At 39.4% G+C, this 21,674-nt stretch overlaps 1 protein-coding gene across 1 annotated transcript; it reads left to right on the top strand.

Moving 5' to 3' along the window:
• Positions 1-1,240: 1,240 nt before the first annotated feature.
• Positions 1,241-21,005, top strand: LOC120297557 (FYN-binding protein 1-like). Its single transcript, XM_039320324.1, has 4 exons — positions 1,241-1,563; positions 8,874-9,110; positions 15,331-15,417; positions 20,853-21,005. The coding sequence occupies exons 1-4, from the start codon at positions 1,342-1,344 to the stop codon at positions 21,003-21,005; spliced, it is 699 nt and encodes a 232-aa protein (XP_039176258.1). The 5' UTR covers positions 1,241-1,341.
• The last annotated feature ends 669 nt before the right edge of the window (positions 21,006-21,674 follow it).

Here is a 21,674-nt window from a genome sequence, read left to right as displayed (position 1 = left end):
TAATGCAAATCATCTTTGTTGCTCTTTTCTGCACTCTTTCCAGCATCTTTTTTATAATATGGTGACCGAAACTGGATGCAGCATTCTAAATGTAGTCTTACTAAGGCGTTATAAAGCAGTACTAATACATCATGTTATCTTGATTCTATCCCTCTGTTAATGCAACCTAGGATAAATAATAAATATTAAATAAATAATGTATGATCTAGTTGCTTGAGTTTTGTTTGGCATGTGTGACTTATAAATGATGTCTTAGCACAGTGTATAAATCCTGCCAATTGTGGTTTATTCAATAGACCACAGTAACATCCTATTTGGTAGTTCTGGCTTTTGTTACTGTGAGGCAAAGAGTCTACATGAACTTGAAGATGCTGTCAGGGATAGCTTATTCCACTTGTAATTGGATCTATTTCCCAGAGGCAAAGAACAATATTTTCTTGGTCTACTGTTCTGGCTACAGCCAATGCATAGTTCATGTATATATGACTTAGTAGATACCTATATAAAACAATGTGCAATAAAAACCACTAGATGGTAGTATTGTAGACAGGAATACTGGAAGCCCTATTCATCATGACAAATTATTCAAAGATGTTGAATCTGATTTAGTCCTTGTGAATTTTGGCATGCTTGCCGTTTTGCCTCCAATTCACAAATTTGCTAATTTCTTGAGCATGTATACCACCTTCAGAGTGTCATTTTCTTTAAAGATTCAAAGCTTCTAGTTCTCAGGGAGTCCTTTTTTACTCAAGGTCCCAGTCCTTGACATCTGTTTTCACTTTCAGGTAGGATAAAAGAAACTCTCCCAAACACATTGGGGAATGTCTGCTTCCCATTATCAACAAAAATAAAGCTGGGTTGCTAGACCAGGGGCCTGACTCGCTATAAGGTAGTTTCCTTTGTTCCTAAGAAAACAGCACAAAAGTAAGAAAAGAGAGGAATAAAAACAAATGAATTAACATTTCTTCTAATTAATTGAAAGAGAAAATAGCAAGGAGGTTCCATAATGCTGAAAGAAGTGCTGATACAGTCACCTTCCAGATAACCTTTGCTTTCCAAAAATGCTATAGATGTGGAGATAGATAGATAGATAGATAGATAGGTAGGTAGGTAGGTAGATAGATAGGTAGGTATAGATAGATAGATAGATAGATAGATAGATAGATAGATAGATAGTTAGATAGATAGATAGTTAGGTAAGTAGAGATAGATAGATAGATAGATAGATAGATAGATAGATAGATAGATAGATAGATAGATAGATCTTAACCTATTGGGGTAGGACATGATGGGACATGAAAGGTCAGTTTAATACTTAGAGCCTAGTATCAGATTAAACGAATGCTTTTCTTTCAGGATTGTGTGAGGTGGCTTCCCAAATCTCCTAAACTACACGGGAGCCATAACTGGAATTCTCAGGGCTCTCACTGGGCTTCCCTCAAGGGAAAAGAAAACATCCAGGGATTGAAACTCTACAAATTCAGCTCAGTCAATGAAAACCGGAAGGAAGGCCGAATCAGTCCTGAGCAAGAAGCTGAAGGATTGGAAGATCCAGATGAAGATGTGAGTTGCTATCATTATGCTTCGTCTTACAGTCAGCCAGATGTTTAGACTGGATTTGGCATTTTTATTAACCTATCGAGTCCTTCCCTAGGACTTGGCGTAGTAGATGTTGTTCTTTAGTAATATTAAAGATTATTGCAAGATGTGAGCTGATCCAAGTAAAGCTGCCTTTTGCAGTTGGTGATTTGTCAATGCAGATGATGTTCAAATGGTGCTCCGATTGTTTTGGGATTGCCCCCAAGGTACCCATGACTATTGGTCCTACCTTTGCTTTCTTTTGCCACAGTCACTCTATTTCTGTTTACAGGTCTTTGTATTTTGTGATTTTTTCTTCAGTTCTTTCACTTCTATTCTCCAGATACTGCGGTATCCACTATCCAGACTTTTTTCTCTCTCTTAGTTTATTAAATTTATTTACTGCCTTTCTGATCGTGGGGCTACTCCAGCTGGTACTACTCTAGTGCTTATCAACATTATTAAGTCTGCATGTTATGTGGCAGGTGCCTGCCTGTTTGATTTATTATTATTATTATTAATTATGATAACTATATTTGATTGATTTAATATTAAAGTAAGTAAAATCAAGTTTAAGTGTTGGACCAGAATCACTCTTTTTGGGGAAGGGGCAGGGAATGAGATCCCTTGAAACATGATTATAAAACATGAGATGTCCTTGGCCAGAAAAGTCCTGACTGAAAGAAACAGAAAAATGCACTAACTTGGAATCTGAATTGATCTCTGACTGTCAGACACCATTCAATGCAATGCATCAAAATAAGTACAGTAGTAATATATGTTCTCTATATTCTAGGGCAGTGGTTCTCAACCCTTTTAATGCCGCGACCCCCGACCGGTCATAAGTCGAGGACTACTCATCCGGTTGTAAGTCGAGGACTACTCAACTGGTGCAGCACCGTTTGCAGAATGGGACTTTTGGCGGGCTCAGCAGGGCAGAGACAGCCTGGACAATTCCTATTGGCTTTTGAAAGCCAATAGAATTAGACTCTATTCAAGAGAGTCTATTCTATTGGCTTTCAAAAGCCAATAGAATAAAAGGGAGTAGCACAGCTAAGGAAAAGGGGGGAAAAATGGCGGACTGTGTTGTTTGGCGACCCCCGTGAAATGGTCGTTTGACCCCAAATGGGATCCCGACCCACAGGTTGAGAACACTGTTCTAGGGAGAACTATATTTTAAACTGTACTATTAAATATATTAGTATGGCCTTACAGAGGAAACCCAAGCTTTGTGTTTCTACTTTAGATACGATTAATACTAACCTTCAAGCTACAATTAATCTATGCTTAAGCTATGGTGAGTGAAAACAGTCCCATGAACTGTACCTGTAGATGTCTTGCTTCCATTAGTCATAAAAAAGACTAGCCATAGTTAGAATGAATCAGATGCTATTATAGTAACTTTTAGTTATTGTAATAAAACAGAAAAATACCACAATCAACTGATCTTATAGGCAGGTACACAGAATCTTAGTTAAAAGGGACAATATAGGTCAGGAATCCCAATGCTCTGCTCAGTGCAGAAATCCAAAATAAACTTTATTAATACGCCAGTCATTTGTAAGTGACTCACAAAGCCTCCACTTGAACACAACAAAAAGCTCTCCCACTTCTCTGAGCAACCGGGTGCCTTGTCAGACTGATGGTATGTTTACAATGTTTTTTCCCCCTAACATCTGCCTTTTTGTAATGGAATGCGGGTGTGACCTTGAAAGACTGGGCAGAGAACCTGCCAAGGGTAGCATCTGATAAGAGACAGTATAGCCCGCAGTTGGATCATGGGTGGGGCAAGAAGCTCAGAAGAGACTTTCTCAGGCTGTAGAGAAGAACAGGGAGGAAGGGGAAAAGTGCACTTCAGACTTGAAAGAGTGATGTCAGTCTCTCAAGGCAAACCAGATGGGCAACACAGCCAGATGAGTTAATTCTATTTTATCATAAAGTTACATTGACAGAATCTTGCAAGTTTGAAAGCACATTTCTTCCCCCATCTCTTTTTCAGCCTGAGGAACTACAGAGGGTCTCTTGCCTCACCCAGGCTATGCTATCTCTTATGACCATTCCCTTGGCAGTGTCTCTTTGCCCAGTCTCCTAAGGTCATTCGCACGTACCCTCACACTTTCTGGGATTTAAATCCATTTCCCGGGAACAGATCTTCAGCTTCTTTTATATGTGACATCCTTTGAGGTATTAGAATTCATATCCAGATTCAGTCACTTTTTCTCAAGGCTAATCATAGCCAGCCATCATCACTTTTAATCTTCCTTCCTAGAATTTAGTTTCCAATACCCTCTTGTATTTCTGTCCTTCTCTGAACCTCTTTCAGTTTCTCTGCAAGCTTTGTAAAACACAATGCCAAGAACAGAGAAGGGAGGGGAGTCTGAAGGACAATTCTTCCCCTGACTGAAGATTATTTTTCTATTGATGAAACCTAAAACTGCATTTGCCTTTTTTTTTTTTTTGCAGCTTTTGGTTCATATTCAGTCAGTAGTCAATTATATTCCAAATTTCTCCCCCAGAGGTATTACCTAGCAAGATATTCGCATTTGTTTGTTTTGTTTTCTTTTAAGGGAGGAAGCTTGCTTTCGCTTATATTCAATTTTATTCTGTTACTTTCAGCTCACTGCTCTAGCCTAACAAGGATGTTTTGAATTTGATTTCTATCTTCTTTGGGTATTAGCTGTTCCACACAATTCTTTTATCATCTGCAAATTTGTCACTATTCTTTATCCAAGTCCCGAATTAAAACAAATACTGATAAGTACATGACCTAGGACAGTAATCTCATTTGATAATTGAGGACCACCTTTGGAGTACAGTTTTCAAGCCAATTCTGTATTCTCTTGCTAGTTAGGCTACTCTTAATGCTTGTTACTAGAAAAGCCAGAGTTTATTTTTCAAATGCTCTGCTGTAATTAAGAGAGAGAAAGAGAGCATGAGAATGAATACATTTGTTGGATGGAGACATTTTCCCTCCTCCGCAGTTTTCCAATATTTCTTGTAGAGAGTATGAAAAGGTTCAGCTAGACCAGGGGTAGGCAACCTTGGCTCTTTTATGACTTGTGGACTTCAACTCCCAGATATTGGCTGGCTCAGGAATTCTGGGAGTTGAAGTCCACGAGTCATAAAAGAGCCAAGGTTGCCTACCCCTGAGCTAGACTATCAGCTTCATGCCTTCCGTTTGAGAGTTGCTCAAACATGTTTCTATCCATCTTGGGTGAATCTGCACTTACCATTCCAGCTGTTTCTGTCTTGTACTCATGCTAGTTTGTTTCTCAGCTGGTTTAGGAAAATTCTGCATGGATTGAGAGCCTGGCAAAGTATTCGGGCTGCAGATTCCTTCCGCCGAAGAATTTCCTGGCTGCAGAGCCCTTCTACCTTTCTTTTCTAGGAAAGCAATTGCTGGCATTTTCCTTCTTGTGGCCAGGTCTTCCTGCAAATTTATATTTGTTTGTGTGTGTGTGTGTCTCGTCAATGAATACGTATAGACACGCTTCATACACATACATTGCACAATGGAGTTACATTTATATATAGACATCAAAATGCACAAGCAGCTTTTTTTTAAAAAAACAACACCTTCTTTCCAGCATGTGGTCTACACCAGGGCTTTTCAACCAGTGGTACGGGTACCACCTGTGGTACATTGGCACCTGGCAGGTGGTACGCAACCATCCTAGAAAAGTGGTAGCGGGAAGGGGAATGAGCTAAACAGCACCGGACAAGCCTGAGCGAGAGAAGGCTGGAGCTGCATGGCTGTCAGGGTTTAGCGGAAGCACCAGAATCAGTGCAAGTCTCCAGCTGGAGCTCGGCGCTGATCCTGATGCTTCTGCTGAGTCCAAAAGAAGCACCGATCAGCTGGAATGTGGCAGCATCTCCAGGGTCTTGTGATTTACATTCAGATGTTTGGCAACTGATTCATATTTATGACAGTCACAGTGTCCCAGGGTCATGTGAAGTGACCAAAACCTGGTGCAACCACCCAGCAGATGGGGGGAATAAAAACCAAACACTCCTACCCCACCCCCACTGCCAATCCTCAACAGAAATGCTCACAACAATGAAAACCTCAGACAGGAGGAAGAGCACTGCTGGACGGGCAGGCAGGTGTCTTGCTCAGCTGTGGCTTGGGGGGCACTTTTTTCAGTGCCATTGTAACTTTGAACAGTCACTAAGCGAACTGTTGTAAGTTGAGGACTACCTGTACTTTATCACTTTTTTCCTTTTGGGGGGGGGTCATCACGTTTTTGACACCTTGCTAGGCGACTGGTGGTACTCGGATATTGCCATCCTAAAAGTGGTACAATGGGTGAAAAGGTTGAAAAGCCCTGGTCTATGCCTCCCATTACTGTGGAAAAAATCTAGTATTTCAGATCCTTCTTGTTCAATATAGACCTACAGTAGCAGATTTCTTCCCCCCTTTTCTTGTGGATCTAAAATTTGCCCTGATTCCCCCCCACCCTTAAGTCTAGGCTTGTACCTTTTGAAAACCTCTTATCTTGGGTAATTAAAAAAAAGTAGAAAAAAAATTCTTTAGACTTAAAGTATTTTTTTAAAAAAACACAAACAGCAGGAAGTTGCCAGTAAACTTGGCAATTTTGGAAGTTGTCTCTCTGATTTGCATTTTGAAGTGTTATCATTTTCTCCCCATGAATGGTCAAAACCTGCTTTCATCTGCAAGGGCCTAAAGTTGTTTTTCACCTGCCAATCGATCGGCTGGGGGCTGCTTAATGAATTTCAACACAAGATTTGGAAGTTCATCCAACACATCGCTTGAGAGGAGCTCTGCAGGTTCTTGGGAGGAAAATAAGCTGGAGGAAAAAGTCTGCTTCAGAGGAAATATGGTGACAGTTTGCTATGCCACCCCCCCAACCCCCAATGATCGGAGGAATAAGAGACCCCCACAGCTTGCAGCAAAAGTTTGCTTAGCAGAAGGACGTCATCAGTTGAACACCCCATTGGCTACAGAGCTTCTGTGTTAGGCTACAGCTAGCTCCTTCCCCAAAAATCTTTCAGTCCAGGCTTCCCATTGGCTAACTCAGACCTGGATGATCCAATCAACAACCCAGTCTGCCTGTCAGTTCTGTTGGTTAACATAGAGATGACTTAAGCAGCTTTCCTGAATATGGCCCCAGCTTGCTCCAACTCTTAGGGTCTTCAAGCCCTTGGGGATTCACAACCCAAAAAGCAGCGTCCTCAGAGTCTTGGGAGGCAGCTTTATTGCAAGGGAAAGGGTTAGAGAATCTTGCAAGCTGGAGATGCAAGTCCTGGCACTCATTTATTAGTGAGGCTTCCCTGTGATGCATGATTGTTGTTTTTTTAACTCAGTCTTGACTGAATGGGGAGAATAATGCTAATTCCTGATATCACAGACATATCCGTCTATTTCTTTCTGTAATACAGATGGTTCTTGACTTACGACCATAATTAAAGCCAAACTTTCTGTTGCAAGTGACACAATTGTTAAGTGAGTTTTGCTCCATTTTACTACCTTTCTTGTCACCGTTGTTCAGTGAATCTCTGCAGGTGTTGTTAGTAACACGGTTGTTAAGTGAATCTGGCTTCTCCATTGACTTTGTCAGAAGGTTGGAAAAGGTGATCACATGACACTGTGGGACACTGAAACCGTCATAAATATGAGCCAGTTGTCAAGCTTCCTAATTTTGAACACGTGATTATGGGGATGCTGCAATAGTTGTAAGTGTGAAAAATGTCCGTAAGTCACTTTTTTCAGTGTTCTACCTCCTGTTCTGAAGTATTCCTTTTTCTTCCCCCAAATAGTCCCTGCCTGTTTCATCTGCAAAGATGAAGTTATTTCCATCAAGGCAGGATAACTTCAGTGTCTTTTGCTTCTGATTGTTACTTTCACCCATGGATCCATTCCCGCAGTTGTTTTTCCTTTCTTAAGTCTGACAGATCCTCATTCTTCCTCATAAGTGGAAATTTGCTCCTCCACCCCTCCAATTCTTTGTGGGTTTCTTCCATATCTATCAGGAGCTGCCCAAACACTTTTTCAGCCAGAAAGATAAGAATACCCCAAGCACCGAAGTTCACAAGTGCAGACTCCAGGCCATTTCTCTTCACTTTTGGTAATGAAAGAATTGTATTTCTACTTGATTTCTCAAGCTCTCGAGTTAGCCAAGTGCAAAATTTATTATGGCATCCATCTTAAACTATCCTGACCAATTGCTTTCAATTCTCCCTATTCTCTGACTTAGGAAACATAATTAAAATGTAAAATCCTCCTCATAGTCAGACGTCTTTCTGAGACCCACTGTAGCTTCTCCTACGCTCAAGTACTGCTGAATGCTGAATATACTGTATTTTTTAAAATGATCAGATGGCCATGTTTATGACACAACACAGAGTGTCTCTGTTTTTTGTATGCTCAGCTTTCTTGGAATACAATATCTGAGGTAATGAGACAACGGTAACTCATAGATTGTGCAACCATAACGGGAAGACAATTGCTAAGACCTTCGAAGGACGAGATACTGTCAGTGTCACAAATTGTGGACTGTATTCATGTCATTATAGTAGGCACATTGTCACATTTGCTCTTCCCCCCTCACCCTCAAATAGTCCTCGAATTACAGTGATTTGTTTAGTGTCCATTTGAAGTTACAATGGCATTGTAAAAAGTGATTTTTGACTTTTTTCACACGCTATTAGCAGCATCCCTGTGGTCATGTGGTCAAAATTCAAAAGCTTAGCAACTAGCAAGTATTTATGACAGTCGCAGTGTCCTGGGGTCATGTGATCACCTTTTGTGACCATTGACAAGCAAAGTCAATGGGGAAGCCAGATTCACTTAACAACCGTGTTACTAATTTAAGAACTGCAGCGATTTATTTAATATTTCTGGCAAGAAACATCATTAAATGGGGTAAGACTCACTTAACAACTGTCTTGCTTAGCAATGGAAATTTTGGGCTCAGTTGTAGTTGGAAGTCGAGGAGTTCCTGTATTTGAAGAGTGACTATTATTACTTCATTAAATACAAACTGAAAACTCATATTTTTACCCAGGCCTTCCCTATATGAACAGTAATCTTTTATTTTCTTTCCCTCGCCCCAGCAATTTTGAACAGACGTATTTTATTTCTGATTATTTCAACCTATTATGAAATTGCTTCAAAATATAGAAAGGTTATCGAAAATGTTTAAAATGAGTAACAAATGACCAAAGACTCTTTCATCACCGTATGGAGAAGAATCTTGCCTTTCTCTTCAGGTTTATTCAAGTGCCTTTTGACCGTGACCCATTCAGTGACTGCTATGTTTCCTGTCCCTTTATAGGAACCAATATCTAAATTTTCTGGGAGCCTCTTTGCTTCGAGTGAGAGCATTAGAAGTCAGAGAAATGCAAGTACTCCACAAGAGAAGCAGAAGATTGCAACAAAACCCAAACGCTGCCCAGCCACCAACCATAAGCAGCAAGTTACAAACCACATTGCACCTGAGGGCAAAAAGGTCTCCAAGCAAAACAAGGGCCGAACCCCAGGCAGCTCGGAGGCCACCCAGCCACTCCTGAAGGTAACTCATTAGCAGGAACTTTCAGTTTAGACAATTATTAATTTACTTTTCTCTCTAGTCACTCTCTAGAAGAGGCTCATTTGCTGACAATGCAATGCAGTCAGCATGTCCCCAGCCCATGAACCCTCTAGACCAGTGGTTCTCAACCTTTTTAATGCCGCGACCCCCAACCGGTCGTAAGTCGAGGACTACCCAACCGGTCGTAAGTTGAGGACTATCCAACCGGTCATAAATTGAGGACTTTCCCTGCCCGGGAGCGCCACACATGCGTGGCGCCGCCCCCTGCGCTGGCCGAGGCATAGCTGGCAAGCGGCAGAGACGGAGCAGGCCGACCACCGGCTGGGCCACCAGCTGGCCCAGCCCAAGGGAGGTAAGGCACCCGCCGGGCCCCACGTGCACCAGCAACCCTCCCTGTGCCCGCCGGCCTCCCACCCTGGCCCTCTTTTACTTACATTTTTAGTAGTTGCTCAGCAGGGAGGGGTGGAAACTTCCAGACAGCTCGCCTTTGCTGCAGACAACTTGCAGCACCGTTTGCAGAATGGGACTTTTGGCGGGCTCAGCAGGGCAGAGACAGCCTGGACAATTCCTATTGGCTTTTGAAAGCCAATAGAATTAGACTCTATTCAAGAGAGTCTATTCTATTGGCTTTCAAAAGCCAACAGAATAAAAGGGAGTAGCACAGCTAAGGAAAAGGGGGGGGAAATGGTGGACTGCGTTGTTTGGTGACCCCCGTGAAATAGTCGTTCGACCCCAAATGGGGACCCGACCCACAGGTTGAGAACTGCTGCTCTAGACTATTGGATTACAACTCTTGTTTTCCCAACTGACCTGTGATGGGCCTGGAAATAATGGGAGTTGCCTTTCAGAGTAGGTGGCAGGTGGCCGGACAGGGATGGCTGTTGGAGGATTTGTCTGGGTTTTAAAGTAGCTTGGTGTCCTCCATCTTTATCAGTACTTTGAACAACAGGACTCAGAAGGCGAAGCTTTTTATGGCCAGGTTATAACATAGAGCAGGGGATCAGGAGAACAAAAATCACAGGGTATAAGACCAGCTTTGCCTTTTCCATTTCCAGCTGGCTGTCTTGGCTCATTTCTGCTCCTCTTCTAAGACCTGTTTAAAGTCTCACTCTTGGAAGCCAATGTTGTTATGAATCATGTCCAATAAAGCCTGGATCCTATTATAGGCAGTCCTCAACTTATGACCATAACTGGGAGCAGGATTTCCATTGCTAAGCAAGGTGATTATTAGGTAAATTACCCTTTTTGCCACAGTACTTAAGCCAATCGCTGCAGTTCTTAAGTGAATCACATGATTGCTAAGTGATTCCAGTTTCTCCCATTGACTTAGCTTGCTGAAAGCTGGCTCGGAAGCTCATAAATGGGAATCACATGGCCCTGGGACGCTGCAACCATCACAAATACACATCGATTGCCAAGTGTCTGAATTTTGATCATGTGACCATGGGGATACTGCAATGGTTGTTAGCAGTGGTGGGATTCAAATATGTGAACAACCGATTATCTGTGTGGATGCCACTTCTGGAAGTCCATTCTGGGCCTGGGCAACAAAAAATTAGTTACTGGTTCTGCCGCACTAGTGCGAACCGGCTGAATCCCACTACTGGTTGTAAGTGCGAGCATAGGTTTTCAGCACTGTTGTAACTTTGAACAGTTGCTAAATGAATAGTTGTTAGTCGAGGCCTACCAGTATTTCTAGGACTCTTGTTACATTCACCATCTTGTTATTAAGTCAGGATCTCAGCATAAGCGGTGCTTATTCCAATATAGATATACTTCCACACAACCAAGAATCTCAGATTATTTTAATATCATAACGTTTTCTGATTTTACCATTGTTCTCTTCTGCCCTTTATGCTGCTATCGGGGGTGGGGGAAGTCACCATCTGAAATTAAAATCTCAGTCTGGAGATTGCCTTAAAATGTCAATAAAACTGCTCCTGCATGTATCTAGTTATGAGGAATCTGTGATTCTCCAGATGTTATTGAATTAAAATTCACAGGAGTTCTAGCTAGCATGGTTTATAGGAAGAGATGATGGGAAGTGTACTTCAACAGTAAATTGAGGGCTTCATGTTGATTGTATGGAAGAAGAGGTAGATTGCTTTCAGCTGAGAAAATGTAAGTTATTCAAAAGGATTAATTTAGGAAAGGCTAGAAAACTGCCTCTTGAGCATAGGCTAAATCAACAGCATGTTTTTGAAAAAGGAATGCTGAGGTTAATTTATGAAATGGCATCTGATTACAGAAACTTTGTGTGAATAATGTTTATGAGGTTTTTTTGCTAGCATCTTATTTTAAATTAATTTTTGAGGGAAGCACAGATTTTAATAATGAATCTGTAAAATTTTTAAAAAAACACTTACTGTTGGAAACATTCAGATTAAATTGTCCCAAAGCTGTGTATAGAAATATAATAAAACATTATTTTAGTGGGGGGGGGGGAGAGATATAACTGCTTTAGCAATCATCAGAGCATTACAGCCAAAACATTTGTACTTTTCAGTTGCATAGCAAAAAATGGAAGAAAGAAAAAGAAAAATAGAAAAAAAAGAAAAATACAAAGAATTGGTTTCCAATCTTCTTTACCACCTAGTTGGGTAATGAAACATCTACAAGAAAACTAGCAAGCTTAGAGAGCACCAAGGACCCCTCATTTGAACCCTGAGCTACAACTATTCTCCTTTATTGGTACAATTATATATTTACCTTTTTCTCTACAGCTACAACACATCTATCCTGTCTGAATTTCAAAACTATAAATCATCATTTTTCCGTCTTACATAAAAAGTCAATAAGGATTTTCCAGTCAGCAATAAATGTAGATATTGTCTTTTCTCTAATGAAACTAGTCAATTAAGTCAGCTCAGCATCAGTGATGGGATTCAGCCAGTTTGCACTAGTTTGGCAGAACCGGTAGCTAATTTTTTGTTGCCCAGACCCAGAACGGACTTCCAGAAGTGGCATCCACACAGAGAACCAGTTGTTTACATATTTGAATCCCACCACTGCTCAGCATGTTCCATCATCTTCACCAAAATTTACTCTCTTGTAGGTATTGCAGATCTTTCCATCTTTATGCATACAATAATCTTGCTGTGGTTATCATATTCAGAAACAAAGTTCCATGATGATTTCTGTTTGTCTAACAATCACAAGAGCAAGACTTCTGGTCTTAATTGTATATTAATCTTTAAAATCCTCTGAATGAATCAGTGTATGCATTTGAATCCAAAAATTTTAATGTTTTTTTTTTGCATGTCCATAAAGCATGAGAATGTGACCCATCTTGTTCACATTTTCAACATAAATTTGAAGTGCCTTTATACATTCTAGACAATCTCTCTGGTGACATATAGCAACACTACATCATTGTTCAAAAATTCTCTCTGAAATTATAACATAGTGTAAATTTCAGATCTTTCAACCATATTTTTTCCCATATATTATATATTATAACTAACATTTTTTGCCCACTACATCATACCTTCTTTTACTTCTTCTTGTTTCAAATTTCATTAAAAGTTTATACATTTTAGCAATTGCACATTCAATTTATTTATCATTCATTCATTCATTCATTCATTCATTCATTCATTCATTCATTCATAGCCACCTTTATTGTTTTACCAAATAACCCAAGATGGCAAACATACCTAGTACTTCTTTTTCTTTCTATTTTCCTTACAACAACTCTGTGAGGTGGGTTGGACTGAAAGAAAATGACTGATCCAAAGTCACACGCCTGGCTTATACTGTATATTATATATTAATACATTACAATATAATATAAAGCCACCATAAATGTTCCTCATTTATAAACAATTACATTTCAAAATCATTCTTACAATGTCCAGTACAATAAATTATTTTATCAGCTTTTTATTATTATTATATTATTATTATTTTATTTTATTATTTATTTTATTATTTATTTTATTATTTTATTTTATTTTCTGATAGCTATAAATAAGTCTTGTATTAAAATGTTGCTGCAAAACTTGATCTGCCTTCTTCCTGACAAAGTGCACCAAGTCATCCCTTAGAGCAGAGACCCCAAACCTTTTGGGCACCTGGGACCGGTTCCATAGAAAAAAAAATTCTGTGGACCAGAGGGGGCGTGGTTTCATGTACCGCCTGCACCCCGCACATGAGGCTTTGCTTTTTTGCGCAGACTGGTTTCTGGCATGCCATGGCCCAGTGCTGGTCCACGGACTGGGGGTTGGGGACCCCTGCCTTAGAGCCTTTCTTGTTCTCAGAAATCTTGTATTTATTCTATGTATTTTTATCAATTTCTGCCTCCTCCCATTAGAAAAGAATTTAGAATTTAGAAAGCTTTGATAACCTTTTCTCTAAAATCTTCACTAAGTCCTCTGAAACTGCTCTGAATCTTTTGGGGGGCCTCAGGCCAGTTGGCAGAGCCAAGTTGTAATTGCCACCTCCTGCGGTGACTTCTGTGCTGTAGGATTCATGACCAAACACACAGCTTGAATTCTTTTACTTAGCCTCTCTCCTGGCATTATGTTTCTGCAATTTTCTTTTTGCTGAATTTTTGTCCTCCCTAAATTCTCAAAAGCAATTAGAAGACAATCCCTATTGCCTTGGAATGTCAAGGATGCTTTGAGTTGCTACAGGACCAGCACTAATTAAAATGACCCCCTCTCACCTCCTTGTTAAAGGAAAATAAACATAAGTTGCTTAAACACTACCTTTACTTCCTGCTATGTGCACTTTCCTGATCATATGTAGAGAAATCTCAGTGGTGTGCCATAGGGGTGGTGAAAGGCACACCATTCATTCATTCATTCATTCATTCATTCATTCATTCATTCATTCATTCATTCAATTTATTTGCCACCCATCTCATAACAAAACAACTCTGGGTGGCTGAGTCTTTCCATCTTTCCCTTTTAAAGATCTAAAGCTCAGAAAGCAAATGGCATATCAAGGCAGGAATTCCAACAAAAACTGCAATTTGAAACATACAAATTATTTGGCTCAGCTCTCAAACAGCAATGTTACAGAAACACAGAGACTAGTGTTGTTTTCAAAATTTAGGTGAAAGTGTCCCCTGTAAAATATTATGGTCCATTTCAGATGTATCCAGTTAAAAACTCTTGGTTGTAGAATTAGACAAGGATTTATGACTAAACAGATATGTGGTGTAACTTAGAAAACCTCTACAATGTAATGTTTGAAGTCTGAAATGCTCAATGCCTGGAAGTACTGCAGTGATTCAAATGTTCTTGGTTATATCTTGATTGGGTTTTCCAATTCCAAACTTTGGTTATCTAATGGAATGTGCATCTACAGCAGTTGTTCTCAACCTGTGGGTCGGGACCCCATTTGGGGTCGAACGACCATTTCACGGGGGACTCTTGAATAGAGTCTAATTCTATTGGCTTTCAAAAGCCAATAGGAATTGTCCAGGCTGTCTCTGCCCTGCTGAGCCCGCCAAAAGTCCCATTCTGCAAACGGTGCTGCACCAGTTGAGTAGTCCTCGACTTACGACCGGTTGGGGGTCGCAGCATTAAAAAGGTTGAGAACCACTGATCTACAGCAACAGAGGGGGAGGATTTTGCCAACTTAGAACTTCCCCGAGGGAAACCTGGATCAAGAGATCCAGGTTTCCCTGGAGTGAGATGAGGTTCCGGGTAGTTACACATAGAATCTCTTCAGGTACATCCAGGTTTTTTTTTCTCATAGAACGCCCAGAACGGAGTTCCGGCACCTTTTTTGGATGGAACCTTGTAGGGTAGGCAAGGCGGATTGTATGATGTGTGTGAGTTCCAGCACCTTTTTTTTATTTTTTTATTTAAAAAGCACTGGGTATATCTCCTGGCTTAGAAATTTATAGCTTTAGTTTGGTAAGATTCTGTCTATTAAATGTAAAGAAATACATTTTTGATTGGATTTCACTGTGTCTTCTCTGGACTTGAGCCTGACAACTCTATGGTTTTCCTTGACTAGAAAAATGGAACAAGAAAAGAAATATCTAGAACCTTCAGCCTCTCATACCATTTGTGATTTTTTTGGATTGGTGTCATATATTTTTTCCTTATCATGCTATAAATCTTCACATGGTACCCAGATGATATCCCAGCTTTTGAAATAAGTTAACATATCCTCACTGTTTTGATTATGCTTGAGAAGTAATGTCTGCTATTTTGCCCTTCCTTTTCCACTCCTCTTCCCTCTCTAGGATGTCCTTATTTCTGAGCCCAACACACATGAATCTGGTCCTGCTGAGATACCATCGAAAAGTGTCCCAATAAACCATGTCAAAACAGTAAGTAACAGATAATAAAACTAACCAGAGTGTTGGAAGTGATAGAATCACCAATTGTAGAAGAGACAACATCACTGCAAATTTCTTCTCATTCTGCCCCAAATCAACACCATGTAGATCAGGGGTCTTCAAACTTGGCCCTTTTATGACTTGTGGACTTCAACCCCCAGAATTCCTCAGCCAGCGTGCCTAGCTGAGGAATTCTGGGAGTTGAAGTCCACAAGTCATAAAAGGGCCAAGTTTGAAGACCCCTGATGTAGATGATAAAGAAGCATAGTTTGGAGATCTGTGTGCTGATTATTACTAATTTTCACATGCTTCATTTTTTTTCATAATCTTCCAGCCTAGCTGCAAATTGATCAAATCCTGCTGAACAACAACAAAAATATATAGCCAGTTGCTCTCATAGTAGAATATGGTGAATGAAAGGCTCTGGAACAAGATAGAAACCAATATGAATTATTTTTGGTCTGCCTCAATTAGACCATTTCTGGAGCTTTGAAATTCATCATCTTTGCACATTCCTAATTTGCATCAATTTATAAATTTACCAAGTATTATGTATTAATAATTAGGACATTGACATTTTTTAAAAAAGGGATGATACCTATGACCTTGAAAAAGACTGTAATTCATCCAGTCCTCATACAAACCAAAATAGGTAGTCCTTGACTTATGAATGGTTGCTTAGTGACCATTTGAAGTTATGGCAGACTTCCCAAAAGCTAGACCCAAAGTTATGGCCACTGTAGCACCCCTGAGATTGATCACCTTACAACCAACCACAGGGATACTGCAGCACCTCACCGCCTATCTCCTTCCCCATCTCCCCTCTTGGTGGGATAAGGACTGAAGTGGTTTCCCTTAGTGACTGCTTTGTCAATTGCTAGTCCCGATTATGGTGGCTAAATGAGGATTACCTGTATTGTTATAAGATATGATATACTACAAATGCAGCATTAGTAGCTACTAAAATGCTATAGTAAATCACAAGCATTGTTAAATGCAACATCCAGAAAAGATATGCTACAATGTGTAGTGTGATTACAAGCTGTAAATAAGTTATAGATTTAATGTGCTTAACCTTTGCAGAAGAGAATCTGCAGAACTTTGGGAAGAGATAAAGACAACAACAGCAGAAAAAATTATCACCAGATTTCTAAGTGGAAAAGATCCAAATAGCTGCCAAAACAAGTTATCATGACAGACAAATAAAGATAGTGGATGAATAACTTGAGTCATAAAAAGGATGTATAATCACTGAATGCTGACTCACAATGTCAAACAAGGAAGGACAGAGAAAGATCCCTTAATAAAAAATGTCAAAAAATAGAAGATAATAAGAAGAAAAATTATAGATAATATTAAGAAGACCAGGAAAACCACAAAAAAATTACAGCTCTGACAGGAATAGAAATGACCATACATTTTCAGAAGGAGAATAAATGTTAACTAAACATGATGTATGACAGATAACTGTCAAACATGCAACTATCAAGCATAAATGAATACCCACAAAACAGTCTAACTCCTTTTTCTCTTGCAGCTTCAGAGGGCTGGTTTATGTCACAAAATATGGAAGAAAACTAGAACTCAGAGAGATTAGAAACAATCTATACTGAAGATGGAAGATGCATGAGAATTACAAATGAGCAAACTCTGGTGTTAACTATTCACAAAAGCAATATTTTGTTTAAAATAGAAAGGATAGAAACAATCCTAGAGAGAAAAATGCCGAATGAGTAGACAAGTTTCAGAAAAATGCAGAAGATGTGAAACCAGATAAGGAATATAAGATGGATGATAAGAGAGTAAGACAGTATGATTGTAATCAATAAAGGGAAGAAGCTTACCTTTATTTTATTATTTACGGCAAATGTTTCTGGTTTGTAGATCATGTCAGAAGTAGATTAACAATGATTGGCAATGATTATTCTGGAGAACTTTACAATAACAGAGACTGAAAAACTGAAACTGGAGAAACAGAGTGGTTCAGAATAAATAAGGCAATCAAACAAGATGGGTGTTGTCCCCAATATGTTTATCCAGAAGGATACTCAGATTGGTGGTACTAAAAGCCTCTGTGAAGTCAAGGTGACCCAGCAGAGCCAAACTTTCTCAGTCAAACTTTCTCAGCTCCAAAGATGATTCTTCAGGCCAATCAAGGCACTTTCGTTTTTGTAGCCAATTAGATAGCTCAAAATAATTTGCTTCTTCTAAGACTGTCTGAAGTTAAGAAACCACCACTTTTTCTATCAATTTATCTAACCATACTAGGTGAGATATTGGCTTATAATTGGCATCCCAGGTAGGTTTTTTAAGAAGCAGTTTAATAATTATCTCCTGGGAGGTGTTCTGTTTAATGATGCATTTATGATTTATTTAAGGTGTCTGCAATTTACCTTCCAGCCAGACGTCACAAACCAAATAGGGCAAGTGGTGATGCACCTTGCACACATCCTTGAAAGTCACAAAAACTTAAATTGGTCCAGTCTAATTATACAAGACTGGTTTTATAATAATGGGTTCTTGATCAGACTGGGCTGAATAGGAAAGATCTTATTGAAAAAAAATGTTCCCTGGAAGTATTACAACAAGCCTCTTAAAGGTCTATAATAGAACTCTGAGAGAATGAGGCAGGGGTATAAGTCACTTCCCTTACAACCCCAAACAACTCACAACACATCAATTTGCAGATGCAATATGAAAAATAATATCTGCAGTTTCTACAGCCACAGCACAAAACTTCAGACCGGCTTTGTGTTGTGCCTTCTCAGTTTGAATCTGTAAGGAGCCAAAACACAAATAACTTGTGATATGCAAATAACACCACTTTTTTTGCCCGTAAATAAAGAAGTTTCAGAAGGCCTCATGAGGCAAGATAAAGATAATAAAGATCTCAGCTTATGCTAAATATTTAGAAGTTAAGTCAACCAGCATACCTAGGGAACTTTCAGATGACAGTAAAAAAATGAAGCATAAAGATGATAATGTGCTGAAGAAATATAAAATGTGAACTAGAAAGGAAAGCAATGACAAACTGAGACAAGATCATGCAAGATAAAAATACTGTTTTTGTAATACCAAAAATAAATAAAACTGGTTAAAGTATGGCTATGAAAACTCAACATTGAAAGTGAAATAAAGAGTGGCATGAACCACAATAAAAAAAACAAACAAACAGGTGAAGATCAGCAAACAGAAATGCACCTAGTTTGTGCTGGGCTAAAATGATTATACTTGGCAATGTTGAGGGAAGTAAAAGAAACGGAACACTATTGATAAAATGAAAGGACAGTATCAAAGAGATTTCCAGTTTCTTCTTTAAAAAAGTATAGGTTATTATTAGAGGAGTGAATGTTTGTTGATGTAGTCATTTGGATGATACTATCTTCCCAGTCCAAAAGTGGATCATTTCACTCATAGATATGACAGTCAGTTATCTTTCTAATCGATCTGTTGATGGTATAGTCTAGGGGTAGGCAACCTTGGCTCTTTTTATGACTCGTGGACTTCAACTCCCAGAATTCCTGGGCCAGCATGGGAGTTGAAATCCACGAGTCATAAAAGAGCCAAGGTTGCCTACTTCTGGTATAGTCCATGTTTGTTTGCTAATCTACTCCATATTTCAGTTTTTACACTACCATCCATACAGATGTTTTCCATTTAATCAACTCACCCATTGTCCAAGAACATGGAGTTAAAAACAGATTTGTTTGGGGAAATTTGCACTTTTATGCTGACATTCATACTATAGCAGGGGTCTTCAAACTTGGCCCTATGCTGTCTGAAGAATTCTGGGAGTTGAAGTTCACAAGTCATAAAAGGGCCAAGTTTGAAGACCCCTGTACTATAGCATTGCTTTCCTGAATTAGATGTAGCAAGATGGTGGGGATGTTGGAATGCTCGCTGAACACACCAACCAATCAGCACTTGCCTTCATTGTTTCAGAGTTGGCCTATCAGTGATCACCTTTGGCACTCATCTGCAAATACTGGTTCTCATTGCATGAGAACATGTGCTGATCATGAACTAATAAAATTCACTTTAGTCCCATCTGCATACAATACAGTTAAATAACTAGCTAGAAATTCCCTTTCCATTCTCCTCAGTCCATGTGTCTGGTACAAATCTAATGCAAGCTTAATGGAAGTTAGCTAGCCAGATGTTTGGAAGACCATCTAGGCAGTTAATTTCAAGGTAGTTAATTTCAAGGCAGAAAATCAATGATTAGGGCTCAAGGTGACATGAATAAATTAGTTCCAAGGGCTTTTTTTTTTTTTTTCTGAGAATGCCTTGTTGTGTTGTCCTCACCTGATCCTGCTATTGCAAGATTTATTACATGCATTTCTCCTTAATTTTATCTCTGGAACATATTAACACTGATTGAAAGCTATACAATTTAAATAGTTTGTAAGGCTTTGCCCAGAATATGTTTCGATTTGAGGGAATGTGGTTAATTTTACATTCCTATTTAAGTGAAGAGATTGCTTTTGTGGGTGAAGCTCAACACAGCTCAGTGCGATGACACTGCAGCTTATATCTTTCCCCTCAAATCATCTTCACTTTGCAGTGCTTATGTCAAAGATATACAGGCACTTTTTGGTAGCTGTCAGTGGGAGAACTACAGGTTGAAAATTACAGCAATCTATTTCTCTATATCAGTTAACACTATTGTCTTTTGTAAATAACATGTTGCAAAACTTGATGTGTTTGTTTTCAAATGCCAACGCCAGTATCTCTGGTGGCTTTCTTTTATATATCCAATGTTTTGAGAATATGGAACTTGGTTTATTTTCACACATACAGGTAATCCTTGACTTACAACAGTTCTCTTACTGACTGTTCAAAGTTATAGCATCACTGAAAAATGTGACTTACGGACACTTTTCACACTTAACGACTGTAGCAGCATCCCCGTGGTCACATGATCAAAATTTGGATGCTGAGCAACTGGTTCATATTTATGACAGTTGCAGTGTCCCGGGGTCATGTGATCCCCTTTTGCGACCTTCTGACAGGCAAAGTCAACGGGGAAGCCAGATTCACTTAACAACCACATTACTAACTTAACTGCAGTGATTCACTTAACAACGGTGGCAAGAAAAGTCATAAAATGGGACAAAATTCACTTAAAACTGTCTCACTTAGCAACAGACATTTTGGACTCAATTGTGGTTGTTAAGTTGAGGACTACCTGTACATATTACTTTATTTATCTGCCGCTTTTCATTCAGAAGCTCAAAGTAGGCCGCATAACCCCGACTCCCTCAGGAACTCTGTGAGATATATTTGAGCATTCAGAGATGGAAATGATCACTGTTCTCACAGGATTGTCCCCCAAGGAGAGATTTGTGATGTATCATTAGCTTTCCTTTTCGGATTTTCGTATCCAATGCCTGTTTTCTTTTCTCTGCTTTCCAATGGCATTCTAGATACCTCGAATCATCTTAACGCACCCTTCTACTTCAGATGAAGATCCGGACCAGATCACCCAGGATCTCGATGACTCTGGGCCAGAGGAGCTGAAGAACACAGAAGGCCATATTTATTCAGACTGTTTAAATCACGCTTTCTATCCTTCTTAATAAAATATTCTTTTTAGAAATGATGGGATGCTGACCTTAATTTGCAAATGGCTTCCTCTTACTTAGCTCCTAACTGGGGTGCAATGGGCTGCCCTATTACTGTCTATTTGTCTGGACCTGTAAGTGGAAAACTGAATTCATCAACTGGAAGCATATTATTTTTGAGAAAAATTGAGAACATTTGAAAGTTCAGCTCAGGTAAATTTTAATTAGAATAGTGTCATCATTCATACAGACAGAACTCTTTTTAATTGGTTGGGGTTCACAGATTAATTGTGAAACAAGGCAAGCTCATTTTGTGTAGGTTTTTAAAATTTTCATACATGAAACTGCATTCTCCATTCCAACTATGCATAAGATGCTACATTTAACAATCAGCAAGTGAGTTTCTAGCAGGGAAACCCTGCTGAGCTCTGCCTCATATTACTTAAATCTTTGCTTCTTTGAGGAGCAATCAAGGCAGTTCCTATTATCCCAACCAATTTACCTCATGACAGGAGCTCTGCGTGATCAGATTCTCTGACTTTTTTCAAAAATCTCAAAGACCTGTACAGATAGTCCTCAACTTACTACTGTAAAGGAGCCTGGCATTTCTGTCATGTTATGACAGTCTTAAGTTGAGACATCCATGTGACTGAACCAATTTTATGACCGTTTTTGTGGAGGTTG

This window comes from Crotalus tigris, unplaced genomic scaffold (assembly GCF_016545835.1).
Source record: "Crotalus tigris isolate CLP2741 ecotype Arizona unplaced genomic scaffold, ASM1654583v1 scf7180000023636.1099087, whole genome shotgun sequence".
Lineage (NCBI taxonomy): Eukaryota > Metazoa > Chordata > Lepidosauria > Squamata > Viperidae > Crotalus > Crotalus tigris.
The sequence above is the reverse complement of the archived record's forward strand: the minus strand, read 5'-3'. Positions and strand labels throughout refer to the sequence as shown.

Bases quoted from the DNA above. Each gene is read 5' to 3' on its own strand.
- LOC120297557 (XM_039320324.1), top strand. From the start codon at position 1,342: ATGCTTTTCTTTCAGGATTGTGTGAGGTGGCTTCCCAAATCTCCTAAA. The intron at 9,111-15,330 runs GTAACTCATTAG...TTCCCTCTCTAG, and splicing joins CCACCCAGCCACTCCTGAAG to GATGTCCTTATTTCTGAGCC. The intron at 15,418-20,852 runs GTAAGTAACAGA...ATGGCATTCTAG, and splicing joins CAATAAACCATGTCAAAACA to ATACCTCGAATCATCTTAAC.